Source organism: Fringilla coelebs (genome assembly GCF_963513975.1).
Source record: "Fringilla coelebs genome assembly, chromosome: 6".
Taxonomy (NCBI): domain Eukaryota; kingdom Metazoa; phylum Chordata; class Aves; order Passeriformes; family Fringillidae; genus Fringilla; species Fringilla coelebs.
In genome coordinates, this window is record NC_140034.1 from 51,655,669 (window position 1) to 51,669,074 (window position 13,406).

Genomic DNA, 13,406 nt, shown 5'->3' on the forward strand with positions numbered 1-13,406 from the left:
TCCCATTGTACCCTCCTGCCACAGCCCATGCAGAGCTGCAGCAGCTCCTGCCAGCTGAGAGTCAGTCAGAAATGTTACTGGATACTCAGGGCTAATATTTGCTCACCTACAAAATCATCAGCAGGGCTTCAACGCGGCTCTCTTAACACAGAGGTTGTGTTTGCCACGTTGTGATTTGGTTACATGCCTCCACCTCCAAGTCTAGGCAGCTGAGGGACCCTGGAGCTCACACTGTGCCCCAAAGGGGAGCAGGAGCACTGTGGGCAGGAAGAGGAGGCACACAGCACTCGGAGGTGTTTCTGCCCAGCCTCGGGTATCATTTACTGCAGGATCATCTGTCCAGCCAGCAACAGGAGCCAAGCTGTGATCAAGCTGAGCGACCAAACAACGGAGGGAATCAGGGCTGACTACTAAACTCACAATGTCATTTGCAAAGACAAATGTTCAAAGTCCATTATTGACACCTGTAAGGACTGAGTCACCAGGGTGATGGGGCCAGGCAGAGGGCCAGCATCATGCCCTGTTCTCAAAGCAAATAACAGCAACTGAAGATACACATTCATGGCCCATTTCCTCCAGCTTCCTTTGAGGTTTATTCTGCCTGGAAATCAACAACTTCCAACCCACACATTTCCTCACCAGTAATTCAGAAGAGACGGGGGAGCAGCCTTGACCAATGGTCAGAACTCAGTTCAGAAGCTCTCCTCTCACTCCAGCCTGAAGCGGCAGCAATGCCTGGCCCAGCAGCACGGGTCCTTCTCGGCCCCATATTTGCATTTTGTAAAAACAGATTAACTCAAAATGCAAGGTCATTTACGACTCACTCTGATCAGAGGCAGAGGTGGGGCCCAAGAGCTGCCCCAAGAGGTACCAAAGCCCAGTTTCAGCCGGCCCTCTGCTTTAGGGCTCCTGCTGCATTACCCCCCAACCCCCCCGCTGTTTGCCAGCAGGGATTGCGGCAGGATCTGCCTTTGCTGGGGACACAGCCTGCCCTGATGCTGCCCTCTCCTGGGAATCCCTGCGGATGGTGCCCGGGCACAGCCCTGCAGGGAGTGCACAGACCAGCACAGCCTCCCTGCTCAGCTCCCCAAACACCAGCACAGCCTCCCTGCTCAGCTCCCCAAACCATCCAAAACCAGCACAGCCTCCCTGCTCAGCCCCCCAAGCCTTCAAACACCAGCACAGCCTCCCTGCTCAGCTCCCTAAACACCAGCACAGCCTCCCTGCTCAGCTCCCCAAACCTTCAAACACCAGCACAGTCTCCCTGCTCAGCTCCCAAACCATCCAAAACCAGCACAGCCTCCCTGCTCAGCTCCCCAAACCCTCAAACACATCCTTATCTGAGCCCCTTCCCGATGTCCCAGGCAAGAAGAGACCCTGAGAGGTGTCTGAGGGAGGGATGAGCCCCCAGCCTCTCACATGAAGTTATGCCAGAGCATCCCTAAGCCAGCATGTGTCCAGAGCATCCCTAAGCCAGACTGTCTTCTTCATCGGGTTTGACCTCTCCAGTCCTGCCCGAGGAGACATCCTGCTGGGAAAGATGGGCTCCTTTATGCACTCCATGAGCAGATGGGCACACTGGACTGGTGTCCTGCACAGAGCTGGGTCAGGCATCTGTGCTGTGTTTATTGCAGCGCTGCTGCATCCCTCTCACACCACGGGCACCGGCTGCAGGGCTGGCTGCACAGCCCAGGGGAAGGCAGCAATGCCTGCAGTGTTGAGCTCTCCGTTCCTAGAGCGAAGCTTCCTTCTCCCACTGAATGGAGTTGTTGTTCTCAGCGTGGATGAGCCTTTTCAGGGTTTTATTTTTGTAAGTTTGCTGAGAGAATTAGCACCTACGGGAGCCAGGGCACAATAGCTGTGCTATGTAAGCCAGACGGGCCCCTGAGCACTTTTCTGTCCTCCTGTTTTTAATAACTGGTCTCAGCTTTTCCACACAGCCCCTCACACCAGCACTACCCCAGGAACAGCAAACTGGGGCCACCCAACATCCATGAGCAGTGCTGTGTCACACACAGGCTTGTGCACTGGACACAGGGAGCCTGAACTCCCACTTTCCTGGAATGCTTCCTCGATTTCCACTTTAAACCTCACAAAAATCCCCATCCCTTCCCTTGCCCTTTGCTGCTTTCTGTGGCTGGGCATTACTCTGGGCAGCACCTCCAGGAGCCAGGTGAGCTGGCATTTTGCAACAGGTGACAGCTGCCACTCTTGTGTTTGACTGAGGCACGGAGGAGGAGGAGGAGGAGGCTTCCTCCTGCCAGGCACAACCTTGTCCAGCACAGGAGGGTTTCATGGCTGTGTGCAGTGTGCACTGCAGGCAACACCTGAACTAAGAACTACTGAACAACAAATTGCACCTCAAGTGACTACTTCAGAATATTTCAGCTTCCAAAGTAACTTTTTGACTCCTTAAAACTATGATCCCTTGGTTTCCTGATCCCCAGAATCGTCACAAAACTGAGATTTCATGGCAAATGATTTGTAAGCCTGCATTGCCTACGGAATAAATTTCCCAATGGAAAAAAAAGAGGGCTTGGGTTGCATCAGGTCAAGTTGAGCAGCTAGACAGTGTGAGGGAGTTTCCTTCGTGAATTCTGAATTTATACACATCTCCAGTAAGAAAAAAAGACTTCAAGGTCTTCTTTATTGACCTCTTATTTTCTCACTTTGTACTAAACAGGCTTTGCTTCATGGAATTCAAAAAACTTACTCTTCAAAACGTGCTTAATCAGATGAAAAGCTCTACTGACAGAGAAGGATACTTCTTTTTTCTGCCTTTTTAACCCCTAAAGTGATTTAATATCATGTCACACATGATTTGCTCTGACTTGGAGAAAAATTAGCTGAACTTACCTCCTGAGTGGAATGTGTCCCTTGAGCTCTGTGACTCCTGTTGTCCCCATTTGCATTGCTGCTCCTGGCTGTTCCCTACACTCCCAGCAGGACATGTGCTGCGGACAGCAGACTTCCACAAGGAAGAGTGGAAATCTGCCTGTGAGCAAAAGATTTGTTCAAAATAAATGGGCAGCAGCAAGAGGTGTTTGGGGATGGGCTGGCTCCAGGGATCCCCAGAAACAAGGCCAAGTTTGGCTCAAGTTCCTTAAGAAGCTCTTGTTTGTCTCCTCCAGCACAGTTTGGGTGCAGCAGCATCCAAAGGAGGAGTGGAAGGGAGTTGACATTTCTGTTGTGACAGGTTTTGCAGTCCGCATCTACTGCATGTACAGGATGCAATCTATATGCATGAGAGGGAAAGCATTTGCATTTAAGCTTGTTTAATTCAGAAACATTTGTGGACCACTATCCTTGCAGCATTCTTTTACAAAGGATTATCACAATGCTGTTCTCTCCTGCTCACCCACACTGGATCTCCTCCGGTTCCTTGGATTGAAATAAGCTTCAAGTCTTGCTCTCCATATCCCCCTATTAATTATTTCTGCTATGTGAACACCCAAAGGTCCCAGTCAGAATTTCAGGAGTTCCCAGGATCGCTCATGCTGACATTCCCCCTCCCAGGGGGTGTCTGAGCACTCGTGTCCATCCCTGGCAGCACTCACAGAACCAGGGAGAACATTTAAACAGCAGAGTCTTCTGTGTGACCTGCCTGCAGCCAGCACACTCCTCCAGGACCTCTGCACTCCTGTATGCCATTTACTGCTCGCCACATGAACCAGCACCACCTTCCCACAGCAAACAGCTGAATGACACAGTTGTGTCTTCCAAAACCACACCAAAGGAGCCTGGGCGGACACGTCCAGGGAAATACAAATCAGTTCTTGTCACTGTGATCAAAGGAAGCTAAGGGTCAAACAGGCAGCTGAATAAATTCAGGAGAAGATATTGGGATTGCTTTTATAAAAGTTTGATAGACTGGCTAAACCTAAAAATCTCAAGATATTATTAAAAAAAGAAAACAAACAGGAAAACAGTATTAAAAATTAACATAGATTGACTTATTTTCAATTTCCTACAACCTAATTCTACTTTTCAATTCTAAGAAATTAAGCCAGTGAATTTAATGACACTGTGGTATAGTCTTAAAAGCATTCTGGGAACCTCTGTCTTAACACAGGCTTTCATTTTGTTTTCCTTGGGTTGGGGTTTTTTTAATTATTTTTCATTTTAAACCATGCGGTTTGGGGTTGGGGTTTTTTTGTTTGTGTGGGGTTTTTGGTTTTGTTTTTTAGGAAAAATAATCAGATGAATCTACAAAATAACAAAACACTTTATAGTTACTTTAAGTTGTTCATCCTGTCTTCATGCAGCTTGTTACAACAGACTAACTGACTCCAGCTCATCATACAGGAGACATTTTTAGAATAATTTTTAGAATTAATACCAGGATAACTCTGGTATTTTACTTGCCAGAATAATGTGCACCATTAAATATGTGAAGAATTGTATCTTTGTGTGTATAGATGCATTACATGAAACAGAATGCTGTGGTAAGCAGATGTTCCCAGGATAAAGTGCATCTGATGTGCAATAACTTGTTAAACAACCATTAAATTTGTCAAAATTATTATTTAGCACAGAAAGATAACTAAAAATATTACCCAGGGACTTAATGCAGCTAAAAGTTCACTGGTTTATTTCTCTTATCAAGAGTAACAGTCTGAAACATTTTACATTCATTTACAACCATCAAAAAGATCCTTGTGTTTATCTCACATAGGTGACTTTGGGTCATCCAGTTAGCACTAATCATTATTCCAAAAATTCAATCTTGTTTATGAGGTTAAACATTTTTGAGTCATTTGTTGCCAAAACACATCCTCAGTCTACAACCACACAGAAAGTAGAAATTGACATTTCTACAGAGCCACTACCATCACTATGAAGATACAATGCCAAGTGTTTACAACATTCTGCAGGCTATCACTCCTCCCACCATTCAAGGCAGCCAAAATTCCCTCTTCACTTTTTACTGCACACACAGGAAATACAGTAAAAGGGGAAATTTTGATCCATAGTGTCAGATCAGGGGTAGCAGAAGTGCTTCTGAGTTATTTGCTATTTAAGTAGGAAACGATCCGGGCTGTGGAACAATGAGGATTCTTCTCTGAGAAAGGGCAGGTTTTCTCCTCAGCCTCAATTGGGCACACTCCTCTCCTCCCAGCTGTGAAAATGGCCTGTGCTTGTGGGGCAGGAGAGGCAGAGCTGAGATCCCTGAGGGTCCCAGGCAGCTGTGCAGAGCTGGGCAGAGCTGGGCAGAGCTGGGCAGGGAGAGGAGGTGCAGTGTGATCAACCCAGAGCACGGATCAGTACCTCCTGCACGGAGCAGCACAGCCCAGCTTCCCCCACTAGAAACACTGGGATGTTTCACAACTCTGGCTTCATCAAGCCCTGGTTGGAAGCACCCACTGATGAGTGTCCCTCAGCACCCCGGAGCAGAGCTGGTCAGACCTGCAGCCTCCCTGGGAGGGGGCACTCAGGACCTGCCCTGTTTCCCCTGGCACCAGCCCCTCTGCTGGGCTTGGCCAGAGGCTGGCACACCTCTGCCCACAGTGCCAGGCACAGAGCAGGGCTGGGGCAGCTTGGCACTCCAGAGTGCTCCTCACAGGGGTGCTGCTGGCTCCCTGGGGCTCTCTGCACTCTGCTTCTGGCGTGGGAAGGCTCCAACAGCACGGGCTGGGGGCTGTGCAGCCAAAGGGAGACCGTCTGGAAATGCCTTCCTGGGCTCTCTGCACACTCCAGCAGGATGCAGCAAAGCCTCTCACCACCCCTGCTCCTGTTCTGGCACTCCTCAGCCATCCCCCTCCCCAGGCACACTGCTTCGTGCCCTGTGCCAGGCGTTCCTGTCCTCTCTCTCCCGCAGAGCAGCAGCAGGGACCCTGTTTGGGACGAAGCACAGCTGCCAGGAGCACACAGCAGCTGTGTTCCCTGCCCTCTGCTCTGCCAGCTCTCCCTGTGCCTCCTGCAGCAGTCCTGTTCCTGGGATGGGCACCCACAGCTCCCTCCTGGCAGCAGCACAAACCATTCCCACCTCTGGCCAGGCTGAGCCAGCTGCTCCCCAGCAGCAGGAGGGGCACAGCACCCCACAGCCCATCCTCAGGGGCTCTGCCGTCCAGCTGGGGCCAAAGCCATCGTCCCTCCCTGTCCCACCATGGCCAAGATGTGTCCTTGCCCTGCAGGCAGCGGGCACAGCAGCTCAGCCAGGCTGGGGCAGGAGCCCCCATTTCAGGTTCAGAGATTCAGAGCCCAGCTCCCGGTGAGGGTTTCTGCTGTCACACTGGGGATGTGGTATTATTCACATACAGCAGCCAAAAACCACGTGTCAATGCGGGGAAACCCAGCAGGTCTGACTCCACACCCTGGGAAGGGGAGCACTGGCCCTGGGTACCCTGTGGAATGGAAGTGCTGCTCCTAGGATGGCACAGAGAGGGATCTGTGCCCACTGCACCCCTCGGCATGGCCAGTGGCCAAAGGACACAAGCCCTGAGTCCATTTCCAAATGGATGGACTGTGGCTGTCTCCCCTCGAGGCAGAAGGTCCTCAAGGTACATTACTCTGGGAGAATGGATTGTATGGCCAGAGGAGATGTAGGTGTGGGCAGGATAGCACTGGGACAACATTTTGATTAGCACAGATTTCCCTACAGGCCCTCTCAGAATAGCCTGGTCTCCAATGGGAAACACAGCCTGGGGAGAAGGACACAGGGCCTGGCAATCCTGAGGAACAATTCACCATAGACAACTTTTGTGGCCACAGCCTGGCTGAATCACTGTACCTCTCCTTCTCCCCAGCCAGGCAGGGAAAGCAGCTCTTCTCTGCTCCACAAGGCCATTGCAGGGTGCTCAGAAAAGGCAGAGAACATGACAACTCAGACAAGAACCAGCTTCAAACAGTGTTGTACCAAGAGCATTATCTACGCAAAGCCTGCATTTAAAATGGGGCTTCTGTGTTCACCTGCAGGTGCTCAGAGGGCAGAATTTTACACAACTTGGAAATGCCTTTTGCTGTCCCAGGCCTATGCATGGGGACAACCCTGGGATTGAGGAAATAATCTGATCTGCTGTAACAGCTGCAGACAGCCCAAAATGGAAATGCCCAGTGGGTCAGGGCCCGTTTTCCACTGCTGTGGTGCCCACAGTTTATTCTGGTATCACTCCATGTAAGCCAATGGATCACTAGCAAGGACACTGTGTGAGCCAGACCCTGAACATTCAAGCTGATATTCAACCCTTTGCTTCATGTAGTTCAGAGAAAAACTGCACCTTGTGCAGTTCTTGGCCTCACTGCTTTGAATTTAAACCGTGTCAACCTTAGCTCTGAATTTCCTGCATAGCAAATGTTGAGAGAGTCATCAATCCTGTTCTCACTTTCAGCAAGAGCGAGCACGAGCCCAGCTTTGTTGAGGTAACACGCAATGATGGCAGCCCAGGGCTCACCCCAGACCACACTGCTCAGCCTGTCTGTCCTCATGAGCTTTTAGAGGTGCTGGTGAAGCCACGGGGCAGAGCTCTACAAACTTCTGCTCGGCGCCCTTCAGTTACAGAAATCGTGGGCAGTCTCCAATTCGGGGACCCGTGAGGTATCCTTTGGTACCCAAAAGGTATTATCTGGAAAGGAATCAAAATGCTGTTCACCAAAATATTTATATGAGCTGAGAAAGCCAAACTCTGCCAAGAACGGAGCTGGCGAGCTTCCCTGGAGCGTCTGTGCCAGTGTGTAAAGCACAGAGAGCAGCCCCACCTACCACAGCCCCTCTGTGCATGCCCAGGGCTGGTTCAGCTTTTAAGTTCAGTGCCAACTATTTGTAAGGCCTCAGAAATCTGGAAACTTTGGAGCGCAGCAGCCGGATGAAGGATCTTGGGAACATCTCTCTGGACTCCTGGGCCGTGTACTTGAAGTAGTTCTGCGGGTGTGCCAACACATCAAACAGTGCTTTTATCAGCTTCTTGTCCTGGGAAAAGGGAAGCAGATTTTATTGGAGCTCCACAGAGGAGTTGTGGTCAGTATTACCAAAGTTTAATGCCTCTCTAACCCTAAAAAGATTATGGGGGATTTTACTTTTCAAGAGTTTCAAGGGCTCGGAAGGGTAGCAGAGCAAGGCTGGATTTCAGGCTCCTGGAAAGTCACTGGTGTTCCACATGAGCAGCTCCAGAAGTTCTTCCCTCCTCATACATCCAAGAACAGTAAACAAACCACAAAATGAACACACACTTGAGCTGATATCCAGCAAAACAAAGGCATGCGCTCAACACCCAACTTGCCTAGGAAAGTCCCCTAACCAAGGTCGGAGAAATCCACAAAGAGGTTTCTTCTGCCCGGGAGGAAAAGCCTTGGCTAATCTACAGGCTACAAGGAGCAGCACCGAGTGCTTTCCCAATAAATTAGTTTCCCTGGTAGCTCTGATCCACCTTCAGTCCCCCTGAGCAAAGGGTCCCCTATCCTCTGCTCTGCTCAGCCAGGATCTGCTGATCCACCCCATTTCCCTGGAGCAGCTCATGCCTGGTGCACCAAGGAACAGACCTGATGCAGGGCAGGAAGCAAACTCACTTGCACCAAATAATATGATTTCAAATCAAAACCAACATGTTCAGTGGAAGGAAGGTACCTTAAGTATTTCTTGATGATTTTCAGATGCATAAAGTCTGCCATCCCGAACAATGTCCTCTATCAGCTCTTGGTAATCCTCTGTGGGGAGTGCACAAGAGAGTAATTTGCAGTTTTACTTACATACTCAGTACCTCCCGTGGTCACACATGGAAGCTCTGCCTCAGAAGAGCCAGTAGTACTTGGCTCTCACATCAGCAGCAAGAAAATATTCTTAACACTTTTTATGATGGGAACAGTGTACTCTGCTGAGCTGCTCAGCATCAATCTGTCAAAAGCAAAGGAAATCATAAAGCACCCAAGACTGGCGTGCAGGTGGCAACCAAGTAACCTGCTTCAAACCAATGGAACTGCAGGGACCCATCTGTACACACCCACAACCTGTTATTGACTTCTTTCTACCGGAAGAAGGAATAAAAAGATTATATAAGAGCATGCTTTCTTAAAAGTAACCCCCCCGGTCAATCATAACCTGAAATTCTTCACAAGGAGAGGTCTCCCCTGAAAAATTACTTTTCCACCGCTAGTGAAACTCTGCAGGCCACAGCAGGGATGACTCCCTCACAATTCACCCAGTGTGAGCAGAACATACAATACCACTTCACTCATGCTGAAGTGCAAATCCTCAGCTCCAGTTTCACACCTCGTGATTCTGCCAAGGGTGAGGTGAAAATCTTTCCCCTCAAGCTTCTTTTCAATATAGATATTTTTCTATCTGGTTCTAGGCCACAAATGGCAGCAGGAACACCATAAAACACAGGTACTTGAGCTCTACCTAATTCCTAGCTGGGGCCACCCAAAGATGGAAAGGCACAGAAGTGCATGAGACTTAGAATCTATCTCCCAGCTCTGTAATTTGCAGGCCAGAGCCCAGAACCCCAGCTTTTTGTTTGGAAAACGTGGTGGCACTAAAAATACTGCAGTGCACTGCAGAATTCCTTAGATTAGGTTTAAATGGAGCAGCTCCTGGAAGCAGCTCCTCGTGACGCTGCTGGGCTGCCCAGCTGCTTCGGGAGGGGAACTCTGCCCTGCTGCAGCTGCACCAGCCCACATCAGCCCAGCTGCTCACTCCCACTTACCATCATAGGTTACATAAGGGACTTGGAATCCTTTGGCACTGTTCCCTTCGTTGGACTTGAACTGGATCCACAGTTTCTTGGACCTGGAGGTGAAGGCTATGGGGCGCTCGTAGGTCTGGCAGGTCTCGTATGTGGTCACCGAGTTGGAAGAAGCTTTCAAAGCAAAAGCACAACAGGCAGTCGTGGGACAATGCTTCCTACCAAGGAGCTGTTGGAGCTGTTTTCTCTGTCACCACCAGAAAAATGCTTGCTGGTGTTAAGAAAACTCCTCAAAATGTGGCAGGCCATCAATGAGGGACTTCTTGGTGAGGGAATATTTTCCTTTTTCCTAAAATAGCAGTCTACTGTTTGAAGGACGTGCCTACACTAGAAACTGAGGTTGTTTATCCACACATTAGGCACCTGTAAGGATTAGCAAGCATTTCCTCTTTCCTAACCCGGGCTAGAGCTGCTTAGCATAAGGCGTGACTGGTTAGCTTGAACCACCTACCCCTACTTAACAATATTTCTCTCAGTTCACCGACACATCATGGCCTTGTACCCTCTGAATTTCACAGAAAACTATGGGGCAGCACTGCCAAATAGGACTTCTTCATTTGCCATTTGAAGAAATTTCTGCTCTTAAGCAGATGCCAGAGGGGCTACATTCAGTTTCTGCGAACAGCCATGCCTGTGTTTCACCCTGTGTTTCCCCCTGAGCTGTGCCCCAGCGGGCGTTTCAGACTCACAGCTTTTCCTCATCACCAGGTAGTCCCCACACTCGTCCTCGATGGGCAGGAATATTTCTGGGACCACGATCAGGATGCGGCGCTTGGGCGGCGGGTTGATGTTCCAAGTGCACTCGGTGTTTGCAGGGTAGTCCCCCGGGTAGTTGGGTGATTCGATGTATCCAGTGTAATCCCCCAGCTCCCCTCCGCACTGCCTGTCTGGAAAAGGAGCATGCTATGCAGGAGCAGGCAAAGAGAGGCCACCCCTGCAGCCCTCCTGCTGCACGGGTGGTGGACACAGGTTTCCCTTTTTGCATCTGCTCAGGTACAGCTCTCCTTGGCAGCTCTCACACTCCTGCGTGGGTGTGTTTGAGTGTGTCTGTGTGTGTAGGCGCTCCAGAGGTGGTTCTGAGCAGTCACCTCTCTGCCCTCCATTCTCCCTCTTTAATTCACCCTCAGCTACCATAAATCCAGAACAGTGGCTGCCTTTGTAATGGACTCTTTCAAAGGTGGTTATTAACAAGAAATGGTCACTAGAGCTATTAAGTTTTGTGAGCCAGCTTCCATTCCTCTTAATAGGAGGGAACAAATCAGGGTGCTGAGGACACAAGGTCTGCTGTATCAAGAGATTTAACAGTGAGACCCCGAGCAACCCAGCCCCAAAACACAGTCATGCCTCCCCTTGACAAGGCTGATGGAACCAGTCTGCAGAGATGGCCTCTCACAGACCTCAGTGAGCCACGTGGGGCGAGATGCAGGCAGCAAAAGAGGAGCAACCTCTGCCTTCTCTCCAGCTCCCTGGAGCAAAGCTGAGTTTTGCCCTTAGGGCCGCTCCAAACATTAATGGCCCAGTCTTTTTATTTGTAAGAGAGCATCAAAACCATCTTGCTGTACTTACTTTTGCACTGTGTTATGTTTGTTGACCCATCAAAATCAGTAGTGGTGTTTCCAGGGCAGGAAATGCAGTAATTTTGTCCAAACTCAGGCTGGTATGTCCCAATTGCACAGCGAATACATCGGTGAGTTGTGGTGTTGTAAAAATGGCCAGGAGAACACTGAACTGGACAGTAATTAAATAATCATGGTTTAAAAGTGGCAGCAGCATACTAGAATATGCTTTTATACATTTGTGTAAGACCTAGTGTAATCTCAGAAACCGAAATGCCATATGAGTAAACTGTGGGGGTAACAAAAAAGAGGTTTTGTTGTTACACACCCTACCACGCTGTAGAGTGGTTCTGTGTGAAAGCAACAATAAAACCACAGTAATAAACAATGAGGGAAACAGAACTGTTTCAGTTTTTCAGGTTACTTGGTGCAAGTTGCAAAGATCTACTCTCAAATGTAGCTTTCTATGCTGCACAGTCCCTTTTTTTTCCTATTCATTTTAAGCTCTGCTTACTCCCAAATAATTCTTGCTGAGTTTTGGAAGCTAGCTCAGCCAGGAGTCCTTCCCTGCATGCTGCCCCAATCCAAATGCTTCAGATAAGCTCCAAATAGTTCTTACATCTGTGATTCCACGTCTCATGTGGCCTCTTCCACATGCAAATTCCTGAGCTCTTCATTCCAGTTAATAGAAAGAATTCCTTTAATCTCCACTCCAATTTGAAAACTGAACCTCATTTATAGACTTGTTTTTGTTTATGTTAAATAAAACTGAAATCAGCTCCTCTTATCTTGATCCAGAGTTTTAACGTGATTTTTGAGTACTTCAATTTCACAAAATTAAGTATGAAAAAGCAGTCTTTGTGGGTTCAATGTCTCTACACTGAAGGAAACTATTAGATATCACACTACTACCAGTAATATTAATTCTTCAATGATACTGCTGAATTCTTACAGTATGTTGTAATTCTCAATAAACATGTCTTAACTGAAATGAGAGATCTCTTAATCCAAACCACGACCAAAATGTTTGCATCAGGACCTTATTTGTATCCCTTATTTCTGCTCTGCAGAAGTAAATTTTCAGTTAAAGACTTTGCTTATATAAATGACTAGAGGACAATTTTCTTTTACCCATGCTTTTGTAACCAGTTTTAGAAAGAACTGAGGCTTTACTGAATTTCCTCGCAGCCAGGCCAGGCCAACCTGCCGTGAGCCTCCTGCCAGGAGTGACCCTCAGAAGGAGAAAGAACCTTCTCTGAATGCCCCACCTGAGCAGCAGCATTTCCTTCTGCCCCAGGTCAGTGCAGCCCACCAGACAAAGCCAGCCTCACCTTTGGTCTCGCAGTCCTGGAACAAGGATGCCCCGCTGTGCCGGGTTGTCAGAGCTCCTCCGCAGGGAAAGCAGGACACCCTGCCAGCCTCAGGCTGGTATGTTCCCGGGGGACACGGCTGGCAGGGCTTGAAGCCATCAGGAGAATATTCACCAGGGGAGCACTGATCTAGGAGAGGGAGAATGAGGGAGGGTTAGTGAGTTTCCCACCGGGAAACTGCTCTGCTTTGCTGGGAGCAGGGCTCCATAAAGGAATGCTGGCAACAGCTGGAGCTTCACACCTCCAGTGTGCGCTGTGCCACAGACACTGACAGCCTGCGGGGCTAGGGAGCTCTTCTGGGAGCTGGGATGGATTTCACACCTTGTTGCAAGGCCACACTGGACACTCTGCCTGTCCAGGGCTCTCTGCTCCTCTGTGCACATGTAGTGATTACCTCCTCATTCTAGCTAGAGAGCTCCTGAACTCCTTCCAAATGAAATAATTTAGTATTGAACCTAAGGTGCCAAAAACATACTTCCAGATTTCTGTTCAATCTTACTATTGCACATTCATATCTCATGACCATTAGTATTACTAACTGGGTGAAAACCTCAAGTGCAACAAGCAATCGTGCAAATTCACTAAATCAAACATTATCCCTCAAAGCTTTTAAAGCAGAAATACTCTTGCCATTCCTCTGATAATCTGGGGCAATGGTTATCTGTGCCCTGGGCTGCTGTGTTCTGTGTGGTGCACAGACAGCACTAACCCTATCTGATTTCCCTTCATCACACACCTCAGTATTATCTAGCAAGCCCAGCAATATTCATGAGTATCTTTGAGCAGTTCTGGTTTTCAAACTC

The 13,406-nt window shown here is 48.9% G+C and overlaps 1 protein-coding gene across 1 annotated transcript in view; it reads right to left on the reverse strand.

Annotated features, from left to right (window-relative positions):
* Positions 1 to 7,672: 7,672 nt before the first annotated feature.
* The window catches only part of SCUBE2 (signal peptide, CUB domain and EGF like domain containing 2), a 35,928-nt gene continuing 30,194 nt past the window's right edge, over positions 7,673 to 13,406 (reverse strand). Inside the window, exons 17-22 of the mRNA XM_084207770.1 lie at positions 12,565 to 12,732; positions 11,244 to 11,405; positions 10,367 to 10,564; positions 9,639 to 9,791; positions 8,561 to 8,640; positions 7,673 to 7,906 (exon numbers count right to left, since the gene is read on the reverse strand). Of these exons, the coding sequence (XP_084063896.1) occupies positions 7,754 to 7,906; positions 8,561 to 8,640; positions 9,639 to 9,791; positions 10,367 to 10,564; positions 11,244 to 11,405; positions 12,565 to 12,732 (914 nt within the window). The 3' untranslated portion in view covers positions 7,673 to 7,753. The remainder of the gene's footprint in view (positions 7,907 to 8,560; positions 8,641 to 9,638; positions 9,792 to 10,366; positions 10,565 to 11,243; positions 11,406 to 12,564; positions 12,733 to 13,406) is intronic.